Below are 24,964 nucleotides of genomic sequence, written 5' to 3'. Positions count from 1 at the left end.
TGGTGTCCTTCGGGTGGGTCCCAAGGCCAGGCAGCGCGCGGCGTTTGTTTCCGGACCCACCGCGGCGGCCAGAGCGCAGAGTCCTGGGCAGGCAAGTGGGAACCGAAGAAGGCCGGAACCAAGTGTGGCTCGCGAAGCGCGGCTGCCGGAGGAGTTGGCCCGGTGGCCCCGCTTGCGACTGTGGCCGAGGCAGGAGGGGGGGGGAAGGAATGGAGCGGCTGCGAGCGCTGGAGCTGTACAGCGGCATCGGGGGGATGCACCAGGCGCTGCAAGGTACGCCTCCGCCCTCTGCCAACGGGACGCTCCGCCGCTTCCGGGAAAGGGGAGGGGACGCCGCCGTTGCCACGGAGACGGAGGGTGTCTCCTGGTCTGGGCCGCGAGCGCCCGACGCTGCGCTTTCCTGGATGGACCCTCCAGCGCACTGTAGTTGTTAAAGAGATTTGAACTGGGAGCAGGGAGACCCAGGCCATTGATGCATGGGGGAGGTTTTGCCTTGGATTTGCCACTCTTTAGATCACTGGTTCCCTGATCTCGTCAGATCTCAGAAGCTAAGCAGGGTCAGCCCTGGTTAGTATTTGGATGGGAGACCACCCAGGAAGACCAGGGTTGCTGTGCAGAGGAAGGCACTGGCAAACCACCTCTCTGTTAGTCCCTTGCCATGAAAACCCCCCAAAAGGGGTCGCCATAAGTCGGCTGCTACTTGACGGCACTTTACATCACACACAAAAGCTTGAAGGAAGATAGAACTGAAAATATAATTATAAACAGAGTTGGTGGTGGAAAGGGCTGACAAGTTGCAGCCAACTTATTGTGACCCTGTAGGGTTTTCAAGGCAAGAGACCAACAGAGATGGTTTGCCAGTGCCTGCTTCTGCATAGCGACCCTGAACTCCCTTGGTGGTCTCCCATCCAAGTACTAACCAGGGTTAACCCTGTTTAAGCTTCCAAGATAAGATCAGGATAGCCTGGGCCATCCAGGTCAGGGCAAAGAGATCCTTCTGAATCCATTGAAGTCAGTGGGTTTAGAAGGATGTGACTGTGTTTAGGATTGCGCTGTGTGTTTTCCAATTTTTCAATGTCTTCATTCATACAGCAAAAGTGTTTAAAGGCCTAATGGAAATATTTCCAGTATGAGGGCAATAGTTCTTAACCTGATTATTTTGAAGCAAGTGAAAAATCTGTCAGTTACCTCTTGTCTCATGAAAACCATAAAATGCAAGCAATGAGGAGGTTGTTCCAAGCAAATAAAAGGAAAAGTGAACTTCCACTTTTCTTCTCTTGCTTCCTGTAACTATTAATAATAGCCTGATCCAATATATGTTTACTGGAAGGATGGACTACAGAATTATGTGGGAATGACTTTCATGGGATTGCAGTCTTAATGTGCAGAATATATCTAATATATTGAACAAGTAGCTGTCTCAATAGGTTTGCCAGTCTCCAGGTGGTGGCTGGAGATCTCTTGCTATTACAACTGATTTCCAGGTGACAGAAATCAGTTCTCCTGGAGAAAATGGCCACTTTGGCAATTGGACTCCATGGCATTGAAGTCCCTCCCCTCTCCAAACCCCACCCCAAAAGCTGGCAACCCTATCTCTAAAGGAACTGACTCCTAAAGAGAGCAGAAGTTTAATTCTCAGTTCTGTACCTTTGTGTCTGAGCTGCTACAGCTCCCCAGAATACAGGGATAAAATGCTGTTCGTTTCCAAAACTTGGATGGAGAATAATTGCTGAACAATTGCTGCTGTGCTTGTGAAAGCCATAATTTACATTTCTCCTCTTTTCCTTTCGCATCAAACAAATTGGTTACAATAAACCCAAAAACAAAGGCTGGGGTCTTTTTGTATTCATACTAACTGGAGAGGGTGGAAAGATCTGTGTCCTTACTTATTTTTGTTGGTTAATTCCAGGGACACTTGGAGAGTTAAATGCCAATTGAAATTTACATATCAAATAATACTAGCATCATTTGAATACTTGTCTCCGTGGGAGGTAAATGTTAAACTAAACTGGGAGGTACATGACTACTGCAAACAGACTAACACGGCTACCCACTGTGAATTATGTTAAACTAAGAAGGAGAATAGAGGCATTTGGGTGTTTTGTTATCATAGAACTTCTAGTATCTGAGCATAGAGAGGTAAATTTTCTGAAAAGTTTGAAGCCCTGGAACGAGGAGTAAAAACATTTCCTCCTCATGTTTTTGTTTGGAGCGGGATTGAAATATAAGTAATGCTTTCATTCCTTATCAAATCTAAATTTATTTTACTACTTTAACAACATAAAATGCATCTTTTGTAACAGACTATAAAATTGTGCTATATTTATATAACTTAAAAAATATAAAATACTGTAGCTTCCTACAAGCAAAAATGTCAGCTGTACAAAATACTTGAGACAGAGCTGCAAACTATTGCACTTTATGCCATTTTCGGAAATGTATTTCTTTCATTTGAGAGACCGGGAAAAAAATGAAATAAGAAAACCAATTTTGTATTAAAAAACAAAGTGTATTATTTGGACAGAAATAATGTTGTATAGTCACAGCAGGACCACCAGCATATTTGGATACTGAGTAACGTTGAAAACACTGAACTTGTCAATAATGTATTAACATTAAACACATGCTAACATATTAAATGTTAGCATTATTCACATTTAAAGAATATATCTACAGAATACATAGGAATTATTATCTAATGTGGTAGATTGTTGTGCATCCAAATAGCATGCTGTACATTTTAAGTGAGTAAAACCTTGACTGTAAAAGATTCTATTTATCAAAACATTTACATCTCACCTGTCTTCGTGGTTCAAGGCAGCTTACAATAATAGTTCAAAACATTTTTTTCTAAAACCAAAAATAAAATAGCAAAGTATTTCCCTTATTCCAGAAGACAAAATATTTATGAGAGTTTCCCCCCCCGTTTTTGTTCAGTTTCCAATTTTTCCATGATAAATACTGGAGGGGTGGGGAGTCATCCAGAAAAAAAAATCTTCCTCAAATTTTTTCACGGCCTTTATATCTCTTTCTCAGAAGCATGAAATATCTCTTATGTTTTGCTGCTATTGTAGGAAAGGTTGAAGCTTGCAGGTCAGGGCATACACAAGTATTTGTTCCCATGTTTAGTTTTTTTTTCCTCCTCAGTCTGCAGTAATTGCTGAATCCTCCTTCTCCTGATAACCATCTGGGTCTGGTTTCCTTGGTTTGCTTTAGAAAGTAAAGAAAACTAGAAATAAATGCTTACTGAGGGGTGCCAGTGGCAAGTCCTTGTGAATTCTCTTCCGAAAACATCATTTGTTAAATACAGTGACAAGTTTGGTAGATGATTGAGTTATGCATTTTTGAACTTATGCTATTATCAGTCCTCTAGAAATCTGAAAATAATTACAAGCATTTCTTTGTATTCTGAATTTCAAAGATACGGGGCGAAAACACATGGTCGCTTTAGCCTCCTTTATTCCCTGTTTCAGCCAGGATTCAGCCAGGATCGAACGCACGTTCGGCGAAACGCATGCATTCGATCCTGGCTGAATCCTGGCTGAAACATGGAATAAAGGAGGCTAAAGTGACCATGCGTTTTCGCCCACTGTCTTTTCTTCTAACAATGTTTTTGACAGTTCTATCCTTTAAATTTTCCCACGTGCAAAAAAAAAAAAAATCAATATGATGACTATCTTAGGAAAACCATCATTTATTCCTCTAGAATCCTTTAAAATGTAGTAAGGTGCTTCACTTGTGACACATTTCATGCCCTTGAGTCCACACATAACCCTACCAAGATTGTTTTGCACCCAATGGGTAAAATTTGGACTTGCAGGCTCTTCCCATCCAAAGAACCTTTGATGTGAATTGGGACTTAATGCAAGTGGATCCTGCTCATGTCATCCACTTTGCCCTCTGGTAGTGAAAAGAACAGCTCGCGCTGGAGGTGCTACTAGCGGTAGAAGGGCTGTGTGTCCAAGGCTCCCTCCCTTGCCCTGTTTGAAGAAGAAGAGTTGGTTTTTATATGCCAACTTTCTCTACTTTTTAAGAAGAATCAAACCGGCTTACAATCACCTTCCCTTCCTCTCTCCACAATAGACACCCTGTGAAGTAGGTGGGGCTGAGAGAGTTCAGAGAGAACTGTGACTAGCCCAAGGTCACCCAGCTGGCTTTATGTTTAGGAGTGGGGGAAACCAACCCAGTTCACCAGATTAGAGTCCGCCGCTCGTGGAGGAGTGGGGAATCAAGCCTGGTTCTCCAGATTAGAGTCCTTCTCTTAACCACTACACCACACTGGCTCTCAGCGTGGTGAGAGCTACCTTTGAACCTGTGTTGAAGCTGTGTGTGAAGCGAACCAGAGGAAACATTAGAGAGGAAGGGAATGCTCACAATGGTATGTGAAGGAAGCATGAACCTCCATATTATAATATTGTTATATTAAAATAGATCTTTTTTAAAATTTAAACCTGCAAAACTGTCCCTTATTTGCAGTGTGGTTTAATAAACCACTTAAATGCCCTTTCCCAATTAAAACAAACCATTCTCTTTATATTTACTTTTGACAGGGACAGAAAGGCCTATGTGTGCAAGTGAAGTTATTATTTTGGAATGAATTGACAGAAGCTAGTTGAACCTGGTCCAGTCAGTTTCTTCACTCCACTGGAATTTGCTAGAGCCTGGAATTTAATTTTTAAAAATGCCCTGGCTGAGCAGAATGATCACATTGTAATCCCTGCCACCAAAACACCACGTGATGTTCATTACAGGCAGCCAACATATCCCATATGATAACTAAATCATGTGACATTGAGCTGTTAACTGGCTTGTTTGGAGAAAAGCAACATGGCAAATCTAAGTGTTTTTAAAAGCACGTGTAGGGGAGATGGTCAGGATCAGCTGGCTGCCAGTCGAACAATAGCCATTAAAGCCTGAGCAGGATAGTTACAAATATCTGTCCCCTCCCTGGTATGAATGTTATGCCACAACACACTCATAGCTGCTGTTAGACATCATTTGTGAAACTGCCTTTGCTTCTGAAGGTAAAACTGGAGAGAGGAGATGGGAATGAACTCTTCTGCCTATACTTTGTTTTACTAGCCCCCCTCCCCCTCTGATGTTAACCCTTTACAAGAAAAAAAAGGATCTTTCCCCTTTCCCCCCTCTATAAATGCCTGTAACAGCTATACGGTCCTGGTTTCAGTTTGCAAAACTTGCAGGGGAGGGCATTGTTGAAACTCTCTCTTTCTTCCTTGCCTGGTCCTGACATAGATTGAAGCTTCATGAAACTGCAATTTGTTTTTAAAGGATGCTGGAAGGTCCTGTAGTGGATTTCCCAATGTCTTGCATCTGTGGCAAGCCTTAGTTGTGAGCTGCTGAAGCTGCTTTATTACCCCACACTAGATGTCAGTATTAACTTACCTGACTTCTTATCTCAGGTGTTGGTCAACCTTGTAGCAGAGCAAGGTGTATAGATGTGATTAATAGGGGTGCAAAGTACGGTTGTCAGAATCTTAAGAAGGTGAGGCAATTAATTTATTTTGCAATATTATTAAAGCAGACATTTCATAAGAAACGTTTATTAAATTGGATCACCTGCTTACATCCTGTAAGTAATTCAATAAGTGTTCTATATTAGAACACTTTTCTATATTAGAAAAGTCACCGGAACACTCTTGCTGGGTGGGCCTTGGGCTCTTTCTCAGCCTGGCGTACGTCTCTAAGCTGTGTGAGGAGGATAAAATGGAGACGGGAAATAACTAGGTACACTGTTTGGCGCACCTTGGAAGAAGGGTAGGATAAGAATATGCTAGACAGATCCAAGTCTCTAGTTCAAATCTTTCCTCTACCATAGACTCAATAGATGATGTATAAGCAAGCCACTTTCTCTCAGCCCCCTCCCCCATATTAATTTACCTTGCAAGTTTGCTCTAAGGATATCAAGATAATATCTGTGAAGTACATTTAACCTTTGAAGAGTATACTGTAGAAGTGCTGGATTCTTCTTATTATTTCTGGGTATCATTCTGTCCCTGCAAGTGAGCTGGAAGTTGGAGACAAAACTTATTCAGATATGAGGTTACTGTGCTGACCTTTCCGCCGACCTTCCAGCGGTCACCCCACACCCCTGCGTAACAGTGCTGTCCTAAACATAGTTACCCCCTTTCAAGTCAAGGGGGTAACTTGACTTAGAATTGCAATGTAAGCGACTCTGGTTCAAGGACAATGTTGCTGATTCTGCGGAGGCAACTGATAAACGGGCCTAGCTTCCAAAGAGTCACGTTTGATTTCAAGGGAATAAAGTCTGTCATTGGTAATGAAACTACAGTAGTTCTGACTTGTGTTGCAGCGACCTCAAAAGCCCCGAGGCCCTCGTGCTTAAGCAGATGACTAGAATAGTGTGGAACTAGGTAGGAATGGAGTTTATTTGAATTTTGCAGTTGTAACAAATTCAAGAATATTGCTGTTTTCAAGTGACAGGTTAACTAAAACAGATATTGGGCGATTTTATTTCAAGAGCTAGATTATTGCAATTGATTTTAAGGGCTTTCTTGTAAACCAGATTATTATTATTATTATTTTTACAAAAATAGCAGACATATTGTTTTACAGTGGACTTTTAAAGCAAAACTTTTCCTTTGGAATTATAGCAAGTGGTGTACCTGCAGAAGTTGTTGTAGCGGTCGATGTGAATACAGTGGCAAATGAAGTTTACAAGCACAATTTTCCCACCACCCTGCTGTGGTCCAAGACAATTGAGGTGAGTAACCATCCTGCAAAATGTTTTTGTCTGGGTGTGTGGGTGTATAGGTGTAGCCTTAGTGAGAAAGCAGGCTGAATTTCCCCCTTCTGTTTGGATTTCAGTAACTTTATTGTGTCTGAAAGCTTCAGAAGGGGGTTTGTGATACCCACTGCTCAAAAAGACAAAGTAAAAAAAAAAAAAAAACACCCTTAGCTTCTGAGATCTGACGAGATCGTGCCTTACCATGCCGCCTTCCCTCCCTTCAGAGCACTTTGGCATGTGGCACTTTGGCAATGTGGCAATTTGTTTTGTTCAAGTGCAGGTGCCTGGGCAAATTGGAGGATTCTACACTGGGATTAAACCATGGCTTGGAATTCCAGTTTCTGGGGAGGAAACAAAAATAAGAACATAAGAAAGGCCCTGCTGGATCAGACCAAGGCCCATCAAGTCCAGCAGTCTGTTCACACAGTGGCCAACCAGGTGCCTTTAGGAAGCCCCCAAACAAGATGACTGCAGCAGTACCATCCTGCCTGTGTTTAGTTTGCCCAGATGCCTGTATTCAGACATCCACATCAAATGAGAGTTTGATCGAAGTTTCCTAAAGTATGAAGGGTTTTAACCATGATCAGTACATGAGTGACCGGGGGGCGGGGGGCGGGGGGGGGGGGCAGGAAGAAATGTAGTCACATGAGAGAAAACATATTGGTGCCTACCAAGGCAGAGGTTTGTCGTGACATCTGGATGTGGCCATTTCTTGTTATCTGCCATTTTTAAACTAACTGTACAGATCAAATTAGGAATCTTCTAGTGTGTGTGTGTGTGTGTTTGTGTGTTAAGTGCCATCAAGTTGCTTCCAACTCATGGCGACCCTATGAATCAATGTCCTCCAAAATGTCCTATCGTCTTGCTCAAGGTCTTGCAAACTGAGGGCCATGGCTTCCTTTATAGAGTCAGTCCATCTCATGATGCCCTGAAGTATTTTCCAATTTTTTTGGCGGCTTCCCCTGTTAATCCCATTGAAAGTACTGGGAACCGTTTCTGTTTTCTGTTTAAAGTGATCAGTGAATAAAACCCCAAAAGAGGCACATTCCTGCTGGCATCAGTATGGTGCCTGACCCTTGGGCAAGATTGAAGCATGAGTGCAAGTCTGCAAAGGACATTGTGGGTGTTAAAAAATGATGGTTATTGTGACAAATACCTGGAATCCGAAGGCTTTTAAAGCTAAGTTGATGCATACAAGGGAATATGTGAACAAAATGATTTACAACTCTGAAACAAGGATGAACACTGTCCTGTTCATAAAAGAAAATGTCTCATTGGTCTCTTTCTTATTCAGGGCATATCACTGAACGAGTTTGACAGATTATCATGTGATATGATTTTGATGAGCCCCCCTTGTCAACCTTTTACAAGGTACTGGTTTCAAATGTCCTTCTTTGTTTTAAAAGAAAGGAAAAAAGAGAGTTCACATACTGGAACAGCTTAAGGATCTCTGACCCTTCCCATCCATTGTGTTAGACTTATTATCTTTAATAAAACCTATGTTTTGTTTAAATTGGAAAAGGACTGTTGAAAGGCAAAATGAAGCTAAATTCACTGCTGCCTTGGCTGTAGGAGCCCTCATATGAATGAAAATTGTAACATGGGAAACAGCCAATGTGAGGGAGGTTCTATATTTTAATTCTCGTATCCTACCTTTCATGCATAAAGTAGGGATTTGGAGTATATTTTTAACAGATAATGGAGTGTTTCGGAGAGGATGAGCTAAGCCCTGCCCCTCTTGTGCCTTACCCTACTTGGTTCCACTGCCTACAGCCTGTTTTCTCCAAGTCTGACTGGCTCCAATTCTAGATGCAGCAATGGCTGGAAAAATGCTTAAAGCAATGCAATACAAAGAGCTAAGGCAGGAGAGGATAGAGTTTAGCTCCCCTTACCCGCATTCTCAATTTTCGGTTAAAAAATGGAACCCAATCCCTTGCTTCACATATGAATAGGAAGACCCATGAATGGATTTCTCTCCTCCCACCCTCATATGAACTATAATCCTGAGGTAGTACGTGTGACCAACCCTTGATTTATGACTAATATTTGGCTTGGATCACCTTAACAGTTCCATTTTTACCAATTCGCTACTTCTACAGCCAACAGTTTTTCTCTCCTTTCCCAGCTGTTAGCTGGGGTCCCCTGTCTTCCAGGAGCAGCATTTTGGGCTGCATTGGGAGGTGGGGAAGTCACACTCCATGAATGAAAGTTCTTCCTTCCACAGAAATTTCAGGTGGGATCCAAGCCTTTGTGTGAAGCCTTTTATAGGTTTGAATCAAGGATCTCAGTGTAATGAACATTACACTGACATTCACTTATTGCTCTAATTCTTTGCTCTCTCTGTGTCAGAATTGGCCGACAGGGTGATACTTCTGATCCCAGGACTCGAAGTTTCCTCTATATTCTTGATATTCTTCCAAGGTAACAACTGAAACTTCTAGAATAATTCTTTAATATATTGGGGGGGGGGATGAGGTATTTATAGCGTATCAAAATAGCCAGTCCCAGCGAACTGTTTGTGCAATGCTGGCAGTTGTTCTGATTAACAGGCAAAAAGAGGTGTGTCCCATTATAAGATACTTGTACTACACAAAAGCTGAATCAGATTGGGTGGATGCCACTCCAATAATAGCTGAATGTCTGTAGGGCAGTGGTACAGGAGCCACATGTGGCTATTCCAATCACTGTTCCTTATGGCACCTGCCTCGTGCTCAAGGAAAGTGGGTGATTTCTTTAGAAATTTGAATATTTTCATCATTACTATAGGCCCGAGGTAAAACTGTTTTGATTTTAAAACACAACATAACTTGCCTATGATGATCATATCAAGGTTGGGCACATGAAGGGGTTTTGTGTTTGAGGCTGGGCAGCTTAATGAGAATGGAGCATACCACTGTTGAATGATAGCAAACTTCCAGTATTGGGTGAAGATTAGGGTTGCCAACTCCAGGTTGGGAAATACCTGGAGATTTTGGGGACAGAGCCTGAGGAGGGTGAAGTTTGGGGAGGGGAGGGGAGGGACTTCAATGCCATAGAGTCTAGTTGTCAAAGTAGCCATTTTCTCCAGGTGAACTGATCTCTATCAGCTGGAGATAAGTTGTAATAGCGGGAGATCCCCAGCTAGTATCTGGAGGTTGGCAACCCTAGGGAAGATAACTCTATACTTTGGTAATTAAAAAGATTATATTACATATTTTTGTTTGTGCATGGGGTGGTGTGGAGGGCATTCAGTTGTCATGTGCTCTTTTGGTTAATGGGAATTGCAAATGTGACTCTCCATGATCTGCAGAGTGAGCACCACTGTTCTAGTCTGTCATGGGTGTGTCAAAGAGAGGCAAAACTACTAGCAAAGATGGCAGTTTGTACACTAACACGTACAAGGATTTAGCAAGAAGGAGCTGTTTTTATCTCTGGCCCATTCTGGTGTTCCATTAAAAAAAATCCCAGATTAGAGGGTGATGGAGTTGCGATGCTGCATGTTCAGTAATCAGTGAATTCCATCAGTAAACATTTAAGGCCTATTTACTTGACCCAAAAGATGGGGCATTTTCAGGAAAAAGCCTCTTGACTGTTGACTCCTTTCTTATTATTGTGAACATCCACCACAGGGTTTAGGCCTTGGTGTACCACTGTACATTCTTGAAAATTCCCCGTGCTTAACAGTTAGATGTAACATTCTGCACCCATAAAAATTCTGTTGTGTTTTAGAGTTGATAATAAAAACTCATACAAATCAACAAGTCGGCAGTCGTTTCCTGCTGGGTTTTAGTATTGTTTTATACTGCACTCAGCATTATGTTAATATTTTTATGTGGATAAAACCTTTTTGGTTGACTAATAAACTGATCTAAATACAAATAATGATTTCCACAAGCCACTTAATCGCTAATTCCCTTAGCATAGATCAGGGGTCTCCAACCTTTTTGATCCTGCAGGCACATTTGGAATTCTTACACGGCACTGTAGACTCAGTAACAAAATGGCTGCCACAAAATGGCTGCTGCAGGAGGTGGAACCAATCACAGCATTATTGCCACAGCTTCACTTCAGTGACACAATGTAGATCTTTCTGCTATGATGGCAGCTGCTGACAAAGCAGCATTTTTAAAAATCTGCACAGCCAATCAGAAGCCGTGCTGGGCAAAAGCCCTACCTGGCTCTAATAACTTCCTAAAACACTTGGAAGATGCCAGAAAAGGCATCAGTGGGTGCCATGGTGGCCAGGGGCACCATGCTGGGGACCCCTGGCATAGGTCATCACTATAACATGATACAACTTTGACATGCAGAATTTTATAAATATTGTTTTGTAATGGTTTTCAGTAAATAAACTGGATTGAAAAGTGATGCTTGTAGTAAATACATCAAAAGTCACCTAACGAATGTATGTACAGATGCACACAACTGGTTCATCTTCAGTTGGGACTTTTTATGCACAGTCTTTCTGCCTTTACCAAGCACCCAGATAGCCAACTGAATAGGCCCTGATTTACTGGCATAGAAACTCATGAGATTGAATCTATTCAATTACATTATTTTATAGTCCACCTTCCTGACTGGGACAAGGCAGATTAAGCCCATTTAGGGAACTTGTTTGGTTCTGGCATTATTTTAGTGAATCTTATTCCAAAATAAGCATGTATAGAATTACAGATTTAGCAAATTTCCAGAACACATGGAGTTTTCTCTCTCTCCTCTCTCTTCCCCCCCCTCTCTCCCCATCTCTGTCACCCTCTCTCTACTCTATCTATCTTTATAACATCATAATCTGTGCTTTACAAATAAGGTAACAAAGGTATTCAGAGAGGAAATATTTCTTGTTCTGAAACTGTCTGGATCTGAAGCATGCAATCTTGGATGGTGGGTGTAATGTTATATCTTTCTCCAGAACAGCACAAGGCACCAATGAGAATTTTTTCTTCCTTCACTCTGAGAACAGTCTGGCTTAGTGGCTTTTATCTGAAAGTACCATAAGACATGTCTAATCTTTCTTGGTCGCATGCCGGACGGAAGCAGGACCTCTGTAATGACTTTGACTTCTCACATTCTGAAGAGCTGCTTCTAGGCTACCCCAACTCCAGCGGGGTTGTGTTTGGCTGAGATAACGCCACTGAGTTCTTTCGCATGTCTGTAAATAACTAAACTTGGCTGTAGAAGCTACTGAGACATGAAGGAATGTGAGCTGTATGATTCAGAGAAGTAAATACTATTCCATTTAACCTGCAATAACATTAGTGATGATTTATGTAATGTGTCGTGCAAGTTTGCAGTCGGTGTCTTATCTATACACCCCAGAATCTTCTGCTACAAAAAGTGATCTGACAAAAGGTCGACTGATATAGAAAGAATTCCCTGAGGACAAGGCATTTGAGCTCTGATAGAAAGAATGCAAGAGGATCTGTGAGATTTGCATGCACCTGAGAGAATTTCAGGGTCTAGACATCACCTGAAGACACATAATGACAATCCTTATGTTCTTTAGTTCTATACACTTATCACAAGGCTGAATTCTTCATAGTAGCTTACTTGAATCTCTTGGTTCTAGGATTGCTGAGAGGTTTTTTTTGGGGGGGGGGGTCCCCGTTAAATGGGAATAGAACCATGTGTACTTATAGTATGGTTGGATGACTAAATGGAGTGATTTATTTTGATCCAGTAGTTCTTACTTTCTAACTATAGTCTAAACAAATTGATTTGCAGGCTTACAAGACTACCAAAATATGTACTCTTAGAAAACGTCAAAGGCTTTGAAACATCTACAGCCAGGTATGGTGGAATTGGCAGAAGAATAATGCAAGAAGTCACTTTAAGGCTGGGGGAAAAAAGAGGTTTGCAGTGAAAAAAATTGGCATGGGAATACTGGCTTTAAATCGTGTATGTTGCCATATAATAGAATAGAAGGATGAGGCCCATACTTCATTAGAACAACTGTGGAATTGAAAGTCTTGGTTTCGAAGGTGCCGTTCCATTGGTGCAATAGCAGCACCTCTGGCAGAAAGGTTTTCCCATCTGTGAAGGAGAGGAGGGAGATTTTTGCCTGTCACCCCTCCTGCTACAGAATCCTACTTTCTTCCCATGCTGTCTACTGGCCTGCAGGAGCACAGTATGGGGGAGAAGGGGGTCCCAGAGGGCTGCAGTGAGGGGGGGAGTTGTCCTCTTGGTGCAACTCCATTCATGCTGCTTAGGATCCAAGCCAAAGTGTTTTTGGGCTTTAGTAATGAATGAACGAATTCTCATTTGAGACTCATAATAGCTACAAGGAAAGTTTTATTCTAAAATATGGATTTATAGGGAGGGCCATATTTAATTTTAGAATAAATTTCTAAATTCTTGTCACTGATGTGCAGCAAGGATTTCATCCACTGTTTCCCTATCTTTACAAGTGGTGAGGCAATGACCCAGGAAATCTTCAGGCTTCCACATTCCACTCATATGTAGAGATTGACCGTCATTTGGAATCTTGGTTTGTAGCAAGGGGGTGGGGTGGGGGAATGCAATTTATCATTTTGCCCAATTTGGCTATCACAGAGAACAGAAATTCATTCCAAACTAGAAATCTCCTTGCCATGCATGGGGCAATTGAGCCTGAGATCTCCTAGTTTGTTTTTATCATGTAAAAATAGTAGCCAGTATGTCACTATGGATGTAACTGGAACATAAAGAGAATCAAGTTAGAATCATAGAATCATAGAGTTGGAAGGGGCCTCCAGGGTCATCTAGTCCAACCCCCTGCACAATGCAGGAAATTCCAAACTACCTCCCCCCCCACACCCCCAGTGACCCCTACTCCATGCCCAGAAGATGGCCAAGATGCCCTCCCTCTCATGATCTGCCTGAGGTCATAGAATTCGCATATCAGAAATAGTAAGGTTGAGCCAACCCCCTTGAGGTATATTATTTGTAAATTAAACATGACCGTGTAAGAGTTTTCTAGTGAAAATGTTCAAGATTGTTTCAGACAACCACCTGCCCTGTGGAAGTCCACAGTTCCAACTTGTTTTTGTCTTCCCAGAGATGAACTCATACAAACATTGGGAAAGTGTGGATTTACATATCAAGAATTTCTCTTGTCTCCAACTTGTGTGAGTAATGGCAGTGTTTTGGGGGGTGGGGGTTAACAACCAGTGAAACCAAAACTTGTCTTGTAAATGCACACGTTTTGGGAGGAGTAGATTGTGTTGTGTCTCTTGTTGCTTCTTGCAGTTAAAGCTGATCTAGCCAAAGTTTATTTGAGCATGGTTTGCTCATCTGAAATAGAGCTGTTTCATTTCTTTCCCTGGAGATGAAAAAGACAGAGATATGGGGAATCAAGAAGCACTTGTGCTTCCCCCTGCTTCAGTACTAATGCAGAGTGGGTCTGTGTTGGCATCAAATTAAGGTATATCCACAACTCACAAAATAAGAATTTCATACTTTGTATCGATCCCCAATACAGTCTTATGCAGAGTCTTAAGCGCAGTCTTATGCAGAGTTACTCTGGTCTAAGTCCATTAAAGTCAATTGGCTTAAATTGGAATAATTAGGACTATACTGTGAAACACTCTGGTATTTCCAAAACTACTTGTGAACTTATAGCTGTAACACATTTGTGATATGGGTACAAATTCCATTTAACTCTGAATACCTGGGCTTTTCTGGAGCCCAAATACCTCTCCTCTCTTCTCCAGTTTCACTGAAGAAACCTAATTCTTAGAAGAACCCTGGTTGTGTGGGTGCTGAGGATGGCCTGTTTATATTCCGACTACCCTGGTTTGAATTTGTGCTATGAGTACATTGACAATTGTTTCATCCCATAGGTCTTTTCTTTTGCATTCAGTTTCCATGCAATCTATGTTAAAAATTGACAGCAGTGGCACAGGAGCATGCCCTCCTCAGATGGGCACTGTTAGCATTTAATTTTAATAAAAAAGTGCGTGTTTAGACAAAGTAGGTATTTTCCTTCATGCATTCATTATTCTCTGGGGCTTTGCTTCCAGCTTGGCATTCCAAACTCCAGGCTGCGGTACTTCTTGATTGCGCGGCCTCAGTCAGAACCCTTTGCCTTTCAAGCACTGGATAAGGTGAGGCTCCCTTTCTGTAATGACCACAGCATTTGTTTTTTATTTTTTTCTTTAAAGCATTTCCAGGCCACTTTTGCAGAAGGATCAAAGCAGCGTGTATAACAAAAATTAAGCAGCATATCCAAAACCAACCAAAGATAAACTGCAATATCGAATCACATAACAATTGGATAAAGTTGGCAGTGATTGCACAAAGTCTCCCAAAGTGTTCCCAGTGTGCCGTGTTTCTGTAGACTGTTTTCAGGTGATTGGGGCCGCCATTATAGTAAATTGTTTTCAGACATTGTACTTCCTCGTTTCACACTGTGCCACTTCTTGGAAATGTTTGTTAGAATTCACATGATTTGATTTGGACCCCTGTTGGCCAATGCAAATTCCTGCAAGCCTTCAGAAACTATCGAGGAGACAAAACCTTCTTGGGTGTCAGAAGGTGAAATGAAATGTGAGATACATAAATAATTCATTGGCCTGTTCTGAACTTTATACATGTATATGGGTTGTTACTCACACCAATGCAGATTACCTCACAGTAGGTTTTCCAGAATACGCACCCTTCTTTCATATTGGCAGTCACATAACTTAGATCGATCACAATTGAAATAATGACCTTGACTGGCTCATAAGATATATGATTTGGGTGAAAAGGTTCTTTTCTGATAACAGTGGAGTCTTCTTCTAGTGGAAGAGGTGTGGGTATGTGTTCCATTGGAGGAAGGCTTCTTGTGTTGGAAGAAGGCTGCACTATTAGTGGACTGGACTTTGGATCCCATCAATTGTATCTGAAAGTAATTAATGATTCTAGAACAGCATCCTATTTAAATATATAAATAATATATGCGACTTATTTCAGGGGGTAATATATGCTGCTAATTTTGGGGTGGGTGGGATGAAATAACTCTTTGCACGAAACAGTTCTATATGACAGTTGAACTACTGGGTTTATCTAAATCTTGTTTGCACATGTTTGTTTAATGTTAGATACTGACTGTTTTCCCAAGCTTGGAGCCAGTGACTTCAGAGATATCCAGAGATGCTACCGGGCTGGAAGAAGGCAGCTCCCAAGTCTCAACAAAAGGGGCAGCCTCTAGTTCCAAAGATAACAGGCAGCAGTACCGGCGGAAGGAGAACTTCCTCTTTAAGCTTGAAACAGCTGAAGAACTAGAAAGGAAGCAGGAAAGGGACAAGGATGTCTCTGTGCAAATGTTAAAAGATTTCCTCCAGGAAGATGGAGAAGGACTGTGTCAATATTTCCTACCCCCAAAGTCCTTATTGCGTTACGCTTTCCTTCTAGACATTGTGACGCCCACTTGCAGGAGATCGACATGCTTCACAAAAGGGTAAGCCTCTCTGAGAGAACATGTCAGGGGAGTGTTAGCCGGATACGAGCTTTTTTGTTGCAGGAAACATTTAAAAATCAGTAAGCCAAAGTTTTCTGGAACATATTAACTGCTAGCTTTCTGACTTAATAGAATTTTTTTTGGGTGCCCTCAAATCACAGCTGACTTATGACCACCCCATAGGGTTTTCAAAGCAAGAGACGTTAGGAGGTGGTTTGCCATTGCCTGCCTCTGTGTGTCACCACACTGGTATTTCTTGGAGGTTGCCCATCCATATACTTACCAGGGCTGCTTAGCTTTTGAGATCTGACGAGATCAGGCTAGCCTGGAGGTATCCAGGTCAGGGCTGACTTAATAGAATACTAGCCTGGAAGAAGGGTCTGAGACAGGACTACCACAGCATGTTGTTGAATGGCTTGCAAAGAAGCACACGTACCCCGAGCAGAAGTATACTTTCTGTGGGTTGCTTTCATATTTTTCATTTAGTCCTAACCACCAGTTCTACTAAAGCAAGTCATTAGATTGTAGAAATCAAAACAGTATCATATATTCATGCTTAGCTATGGATCTAATAGCTCTGTCACAAGCTACTTTGCATCATCACATCTAAACGTGTGTAAAGCATCAGATTGTTCACCTGAATCCTAGGAAATTGCCTTAGTAAAACTTCAGAGTTACAGTCTCATTTTGTCTTCCAGTGCACTTCTGCTTGAAGAAAAGTTCTGCCACGCAGTTTAGTCTTTCAGTATTAGTCCATCCTTTTCGCATATTCTAGTCCCCAGTCCCTTAGAACAAAGTTCTGGTTTAGATATGCAGGCTCTGGTTAATCCATTTTCAATCCGCATGACTCAGTCACTTCCAGCCACCTTCTTCCTTGTTCCTTTTATCCCCATCTCCAAATCTGCCTGGAATTCAGTGGGTTTTGTTCCTCTTTGTCTCTCTCTAGCTGACCTTGGCCACCCTGTTAGCCTTCTGTACTTGGGATGTGAGCGTTTTGTTCCTCCTTGTTACCAAGGAAACATACTAACTGTTCACTGCAGAGCAAGTCTTTTAGCCCACCAAACTATTTTCTTCCTTTCTTTTCCCTTCCTTGAAATGTTACTGTGTTGCACACTTTTGCTTTTAGACACCACATTCCTCTATCTCTACCCACAAAGTATCTCTCTCCAGCTAGTAGTTTGTACAATAGTAATTAGATTCTGATTCCCCTATAATTAGCGTGAAATGACCGCCTGCAAGAGACTGCTGAGTAAACGTGTTTACACAATGACTCACATTGGCACCAGAAGAAGGATCCTGTTGTTTTAAAAAATACTGGTTTCTTATTATTTATGGTGGATATATTTTTTCCTTTTGTCCTTTTTAAAATGAACACATTCAACTAAGTTGAAAATACTTTCTCAACATATATAAAAATCCGGTTGAATTCATGGACTCTGTGCTTTGAAATGAAAGCATGGGGCTTTTGATTAATGGTTGTTTCTGTATATTGGTGAATCTGGTCTTCTGCAGTGGCCTTTCTCCTGCTGTTGTATGTGATGGGGACTTTTTGTGGCACTTCTGTGAGCTGGTGCCCTGGATGCAGAATCAGTGGAAATTCTAATGCGAGTGAGATGTGGTTGGGATTCAGAAATGGGAATTCACAAGATATAATCCATACTCCTCCCCCCCACACACACACACACACAAACACTGGTTTCAGTTTAGAAGTCTCTTTTCAAAGCATTTTGGGCACTTGGGTTGACGAAAAAACTCTGAAAGTAAAGAAAGCAACAGCTGCAGCAATTCCTGGCTCTCTGTGTAGACTTGAACAATTTATCAGGTTCCAGACTGGTTTTGTTCCTCTTTCAAAGAGGGGAAAAAATGGGTCACACTGGATAATCTTGCCGTCCCCTGATTGGTTTCATTAAATAAGAATGTTCTCTGTAAAGCCTTTTAGTATGCCATTTGTGAGCACTGTCATTTTAACCTCTGCACTCATTGATGCAGGAAATCTCAAAAGAATCTTGATGTATGGCTCTTCATTGATTTTTTTTTAAAGGTATGGGCACTATGTAGAAGGAACTGGCTCAGTGTTGCAGACAGCAGAGGATATTCAGGTACAATGGCCTTGTATGTGCTTTCAATGCACGTTACCTTTCAATGCATATCTTTTTTAACAGCCTGAGCATATCTCTGTGTGTTCACTTTAGGGGCCCTAAGTTCAATGATTTCATTTCTAGTGCTGTGTACTAAATAGTAAAACTTTGGTTAGCTGGGATATATAAAGAGAAAATCCTTTCCAGAAATAAGCTTTCATAGCTAAACTTAGGATCCATCTATATCTGATGGTGTGTCCTGGCCTGGCTCTAGATTGAAGCAAACCTAGATGGAAGAAAAGTGCCGGAAGCCTATCCTAGCCCCAAGTCTTTAAATATATTCTTTGGTTTTAGTGCAAACTCTCTAGATGTTCAACATCGAATCGAGATATATTTGTTTTTGTGGGTGCAAATATTGTGCAGAGTATTCCCATGTAGTTAAAAAAACCCACGTAGGAACCAACTAGATCAATATGACTTCTTGCAGAAGTGATTCAAGAACTGGGCCATTTGGAAAGGAAAAAACAGCCTTTTTTTCACACCTGACCTTGCAAATGAGCCTATCAAATCTTAACAAACTTTATTTGTTCTTTCAGTTTTTGCTGATAGTCATGTTAAAGCCGTAACATAAATACTTCTAGATGCTGCTTCTGATTTCTCTGCCCCAACCAATGACTTTTTAAAATGCAGAATGAAACAGATTCAGGATGTCAAATTATAATGGGGCTATGCATGTTTTTTATTTATTACTTATGTATTCTGAAAAATAAAATTGCTGTTGTATTTCTTTGAACAGTGGCGCAAAGAATCAAAAGAGAGAAATGCAGCCATATATACCCACCATTCAGGTGCATGTTAATGTACAATGTAATAATAGCATATTATGGGGCTTGGTGTGATTTTTTTTCTGTTTCTTTTAGAACTGCATTTTCCCTTCTAAATATAATGCTGGCTCATATTACCCAGGATTGTGTTTCCCCTGACTGATACGAACCATTATTATATTTTACAGGGGGGAAATGCACTTCTAAAAGAAATATGAAAAGAATCACACCAAGCCCATATAAGCATAACCAGCAGTGCTGTCCCAAGTACTTCTACTCAGAATTCTGTTCGGGTCTAGTCTGTGGGGCTTACTCTCAGGAAAGTTGTTTTAGCATTGCAGTGCAATACAGTCAAAGAAAACTGGTGATCAGTTAAACTGTGGAATCCACACTGTTATTTTTAGCAGATTGAAATTGTTGAACAAACAACCAGTCCTCATCAGAAAGACACATTGTTTGTCCTTCATGAAAAATTATTAACTTAAGGAGAACCACCCACTGATAGTTAATCTTCCACAGTTGTAAAAAGAGGTTACTAATTTCAGCGAGTGCTATCTTCCTAATATCTTGGGTGAAAGGTCTGACAGCGGTTGTACATGGGCCAGATTGATGATAATTCCCAGCTTTTATCATATTGCCTGTTGCAGTCATTTTAAGGGCATTATCCTAGTCTTGTAAGACTGTCCAGTTGTCATTTTTTTCAGGATCAAAGACTGAATTCAAAGAACATTTTTTTGTCTAGACTGTCTTGACAGGCCTAATATTGATCCAGTCAGGGCTTTTATATAACTGTTTTAAATCTGAACCTTCAGGGACACGGAATAATATGCTACTCCTCTTCATGGCCTATTAATTTTGAAATGGAATCCTCTGACTTGCTGGTAGTATTTTCAGGAACCACTTACTTTTTATTAAATTCCTCTTGTGCCTGTTCATAACAACCTTTTTAAAAATCAGGTCTGTTTATTAAGGGCTAGATTTCTTGTATCTTAAAAAAAGAGATGGTTATGACCTTTACTATGAAATTAGGGCTCTTAGACCAAGTTTGGATGTGTTCCTGTCTGATATCTCAATTCAGTATAACTGTATTCAAAATAGGGCTGCCTGCTGGAGGCGGGAGACCTCCCACCCGCCCCTGCTGTTGCTCGCTACTGCTCAACTGGGCAGCGGAATAAATTCCATAGCAAAAAGGGGGTGGGCCTACTTGATCTTCCCAGCATGATGATGTTGCTTCTAGTGCAACTGGGAAGTGATGTAATCATGTTGAGTGAGGCTCTAGCTTTCGCCCCAACCTCTATGGGGCGAAAGTTACAAGTGCCACTTCTGGGTCATACTATTTGCCCCCCTCAACTGTAAGTCCCCACCTCCCCCATCTCCCGCTGGTTGCCTGGCACTTCCATGCCTGGCAACCCTAATTTGAAAGTTTCATAGCCAAACAGGCCCCAGACTAGAGCCATGCAGCAAGGTGACCATGCTTACCACAGAGGCTGAAGAGGTCAGTACGCTTCTGAATTGTTTCTATGACCCAAATCTATGTTCTTCTTGATTTCTGTATCTTAGTGCTAGATCAACTGCAAAAAGAACACAGATCAACTGATTTGTCTGCAAGTTTTGATTTAAGTATTGGAATTTGCATGTTTGACAAAATAACTTTTTGTTGAACGGGTATCTATTTTGTGAAACCCTTTTCTCTTTGCCCATCCTAAATCTTAGGCATAACACATTGCTCACAAGGAGCTGTGCAAAAGCCTTGAAGGGTAATTGTTTTAAGAGTTGGGGAAGTTTTGTAACCCTTGGCTAGATCACAAGGTTGCACTTGGAAACTCCCTTAGCCAACTGAACAAAAGCTTAGCTAATCTTCATTTATATGCTTTTAAGGCTATGATGTCACTGGTGTCCTGCCGCAGATTATAACAAGATGGACTTGTAACTTCAGGTAGCTTCAGCTCAGTTCTAGTGTGTATTTCAGGGGTCATAGCCCATATCATTTGCTGAAGTAGCATATTCGGATAAGAAAATTATGGAACACATTGGCATTTCACAGGGAATCATGGTAGAATAAGTCATTGGGAAATTTCTTTCTCAGCCAAAACTGCCTCTCTAAACCTCTTAGAGGCTTGAGCAAGTCAATTCTACCCCTTCCCCTTTTTCATTTCCTTTTAATGAACATTTGACTGCTGTCAGCCTTACATGTTCCTTAAACCATGCTCAGTTTTCAACAGGCTATTGGTGGAGGAGCCAGCATGGTAAAGAGTGGTGGACTCTGATTTGGAGAACCGGGTTTGATTTCCCACTCTTCCACATGAAGCCTGCTGGGTGACCTTGGGCCAGTCACAGTTCTCTCAGAACTCTCCCAGCCCACACAGAGGCAGGCAGTGGCAAGCTACCTCCAAACATCTCTTGCCTTAAAAACCCTAGGGGGTCGTCGTAAGTCATCTGTGACTTGACGACACTTTCCACCACCACACTGCTGGGGAGGGGGGCAGGAGTATACAAAACTCATCTTTTCTGCTTACCTTGGGAGTATCCCCTGAATATTCTGAAGCTCAGGCCTTGTGGGCAGGCCACCCCATTTTCTCAGTTACTAACAGATGCTCTCCCATCATGTTTCCTGGAAGGAGTGATAGTTATACAACTTGAACAGTAATCTTGTACATTTTCCACAGCTTGAATCAGTATTTAAATCCTTTGAGGCTTTGTCTGAAGAAGAGAAGCTTATGAAGCTGTCAGCCCTTAAACTGCGGTACTTTACTCCAAGGGAAATAGCAAATCTTCATGGGTTTCCTCCTCAATTTGGTATGTATCCTAGTTTTAAGACATAGTTGGAAAAGCTTAAAAGGTTTTCTAGTGTCTGTGAAAAAAGAGATCATAAAACCTTTATGTATTTAAAGCATTTATTTCCCACCACTCTACAAACCAAGGCTGGTGCGTTTCCCTTATTTCTGGTGGTCTCCAGGTTTAGTGTGTTTGCTGATTACTCTTGTTATTCAGAATGGGAAAAATGGCAACGATAGTCGATGCAGCTGTACATTTCTGGCCACTGTACAATACATTTTAAAATGCATGTAAGTGGCCTATAATCACAGTTCATATTCTCTTTGGGTATTAGGAATGGATTTATTAGTGCTTCCTCCTTTTGGATGCGGCAGATGCAGTTATTATATGGAGCAATAAACTACCCTAATTGTTTTATCATAGTCAATGTTAATAGGTCTCCTAAGATTGCTGAAACAACATCGTTATGATTGACCAAGATGCCCTTGCACCTGTGGCTTGCTTTCAAAAGAATGACATCAGATTATTTAGAAAGCTTTTTTTCCACTGGTCAGAGAGCACGGGAAAGGAGGGAAGGGCTAAGGTGGCTGGCTCAGAGGCATAGTTAAAAACCACAAGGAAAGATATTCACTGTACAGATTCTGTATGCAGACAAGAAGTCTTTTGGAGCATTGCAGCTAACATTGGAATTGCTTGGGTGTAATCCATCCACAGCCCTCAGGACACATAATAATTTTATATTTTATTATATTTAAATAAAGATAGGGGCGTTGTTTGCCAAACCACAGAGAAGAATGGTGGACAGCACAAGGAGGATTCTACATTTTAGTGTAGCAAGGCCAGTGCTAAGTGTTAGATTGGAAACCATGAACTAAAATGGGCTTAATTTGAGTGCACACTGGTTTTTCATACTTTGTGGGACAGGCATTGTAGAGATAATGGATTGTACCACCTCCCTCAGGAAGTAGAGCCTTCCTCTGTGGGAAGGATGCTCATTGTGTTGGAGGAGGGATCTACAGTAAGCTGAACAGAGTGATAGAATACAAGAGTGGTTGCATGTGGATACAGACTAGGTCTAATTCAAAGTTCATTGCAACTCAGGTGAGTATTTTCTAATCACTCCAATATGTTCTGGAGCAGACTGAGAAAACCAAACCCTTACATCTATGTAAATAACTACCAGTAATTGCATTTAGAATAACTTGACCAAGTTCCTATGATCAAGTCCATGAAGAGTAGGCTGCTTTTTAAAAAAATTTTTTTTACTATGAGCTGTGATTGTTTTAGATTTACTATGAACTGTGTTTGTTTTAGATTTTCCTGGCAAAGTAACCATGAAACAATGTTACCGTCTGCTGGGAAACAGTCTCAACGTACACGTGGTTGCAAAATTAATCTCAATTTTGGTTGGATGACCTTGAAATGCAGCATGGTCCGGGTCCGCCCAGTGAGCATTCTGCTGTGGATTTCTTATTTGGAAGCTGAGTAAAACTGATCATCATGGACGATTTTGTAAGGCTGCTCAGGTTTAACTTTCATTACAAATACCTATCTCAAGATTAAATCTCATCTCACTGTTTGTGGCTGTCTTATGAATTGTGGAAATAAAGATTATTAAAAATGGAAATTCAGTTTTGTTATAGTTTGTGAATGCTGAAACCATGGGTTCATGAAAAATAGACTGTCTTTAAGAAATTGTGGTTAACGGTTTTCGTAATAATGTCGCAATAAACTGTTTTATAAGAAAATTAGTAGCAATCTGTAATTCCTTTGTATGTCTTTAAAATATGTGTTGGTTTTCTATCACTTTAATTGGCATTGCTTCTCCAAAAGAATCATGGGTATTTATGTCTTTATTTACAAAATTTGTATCCTGCCTTTCTGCCCTGACAAGGGCCACCACGGTGACTAACAATTTAAAATGTACATTATAAAATTTCATTGTAGAACCATTAAAATCCATCCTCCTTCCAAACATACATCAAGACAATTTTTAAAAGAGAGATTAAAATATACAAAAAATACATACAAAAATAAGAACATTGGTTAGGAATAAGGGATCATTGAGGGAATGCCAAAAGAAAGAAAAAAGTCTTTACCCTCTGGCAGAAGATGGTATCAGAAGGGGACAGAAACATCTCCTTGGAAAGAGTACCAGAGCTTTGGTGCCATGACTGAGAAGGCCCTTTCTCGGGTTGCCACCCACCTAATCTCAGAAGATGGCACTCAAAGCAGGGCCTCTGAAGATAACCGTAATGATTGGGTGGGTTCATAAGGCATTGGGCAGTCCTTCAGGTACATTGGTCCCAAACCATAGAGATTGTTTGCTGAGCTGCCATTCTTTGGTAGTGATTTTCAATCTGCCCCCATCCAAGTACAATTCCCAGGCTCCCCTATAAGGAAGAAGGTGTTACTGTTAAACCAATTTTTCTGTAGTGTAAATATTCCCTAAAGCTAGGGCCAACTCTGGGTTGGAAAATTCCTGGAGATTTGGAGTGGAACCTGGGAAGGGCAAAGTTTGGTGAGGGGAGGGACTTCAGTGGTGTATAATATGATAGAGTCCTTCCTCTAAAGCAACTGTGTCCTCCAGGGGAAGTGATCTCTGTTGTTTGGAGATCAGTTGTAATGTAATACAGGAGATCTCCAGGCCACACCTGGAGGTTGGCAACCCTACCTAAAGTTTTAACCTTTTATGAATCAAATTAGTAATGTAAGAGTTGTTCTTGAGTCTGGTATATTATATTTGGCCCAAGGCTATATCACCTTGTGCTTATATATCCTTTTTTCCCTATTAGCAATCTAATATATCCAACAATTAATTGCTATCAGCTGTACTTTGCTTATATGCACCACCCATTTCCTTTAATACTTACCCTCAACTTAGTTTTTTCCCCTTGTAGGAGACTTGGTTCTTAAATATCCAATTCAGCTCAATTTCCTGTGCAAGTTTATTTAAGTTCAAAGCCCATTAGATGTCCGATATATCGTGCTTCCTAGATATATGAGATCACTTAAGCGCTCTTGTGGTTTCTGTGCTTTATAAGCTCTCAATCAATGAAGATACCATCTTTTGTCATTGACAAGATGCACCATGCCCTGCGGGGTATACTTAGACAAATCGTAT

The 24,964-nt window shown here is 41.2% G+C and overlaps 1 protein-coding gene across 3 annotated transcripts; it reads left to right on the top strand.

Annotated features, from left to right (window-relative positions):
* Positions 1-209: 209 nt before the first annotated feature.
* Positions 210-23,268, top strand: TRDMT1 (tRNA aspartic acid methyltransferase 1). 3 transcript variants are annotated; one of them, XM_056857451.1, is made up of 11 exons: positions 210-273; positions 6,633-6,742; positions 8,061-8,137; positions 9,116-9,187; positions 12,467-12,532; positions 13,779-13,848; positions 14,743-14,826; positions 15,805-16,163; positions 18,205-18,262; positions 21,732-21,861; positions 23,155-23,268. In XM_056857451.1, the coding sequence occupies exons 1-11, from the start codon at positions 210-212 to the stop codon at positions 23,253-23,255; spliced, it is 1,191 nt and encodes a 396-aa protein (XP_056713429.1). In that variant the 3' UTR covers positions 23,256-23,268. The 3 variants fall into 3 exon arrangements, with proteins under 3 accessions (XP_056713429.1, XP_056713430.1, XP_056713431.1); XM_056857452.1 differs by lacking the exon at positions 12,467-12,532; XM_056857453.1 differs by lacking the exon at positions 6,633-6,742 and having other exon boundaries at positions 215-273.
* The last annotated feature ends 1,696 nt before the right edge of the window (positions 23,269-24,964 follow it).

This window comes from Euleptes europaea, chromosome 11 (assembly GCF_029931775.1).
Source record: "Euleptes europaea isolate rEulEur1 chromosome 11, rEulEur1.hap1, whole genome shotgun sequence".
Classification (NCBI taxonomy): domain Eukaryota; kingdom Metazoa; phylum Chordata; class Lepidosauria; order Squamata; family Sphaerodactylidae; genus Euleptes; species Euleptes europaea.
This window is presented reverse-complemented; position numbering and strand designations above follow the sequence as displayed.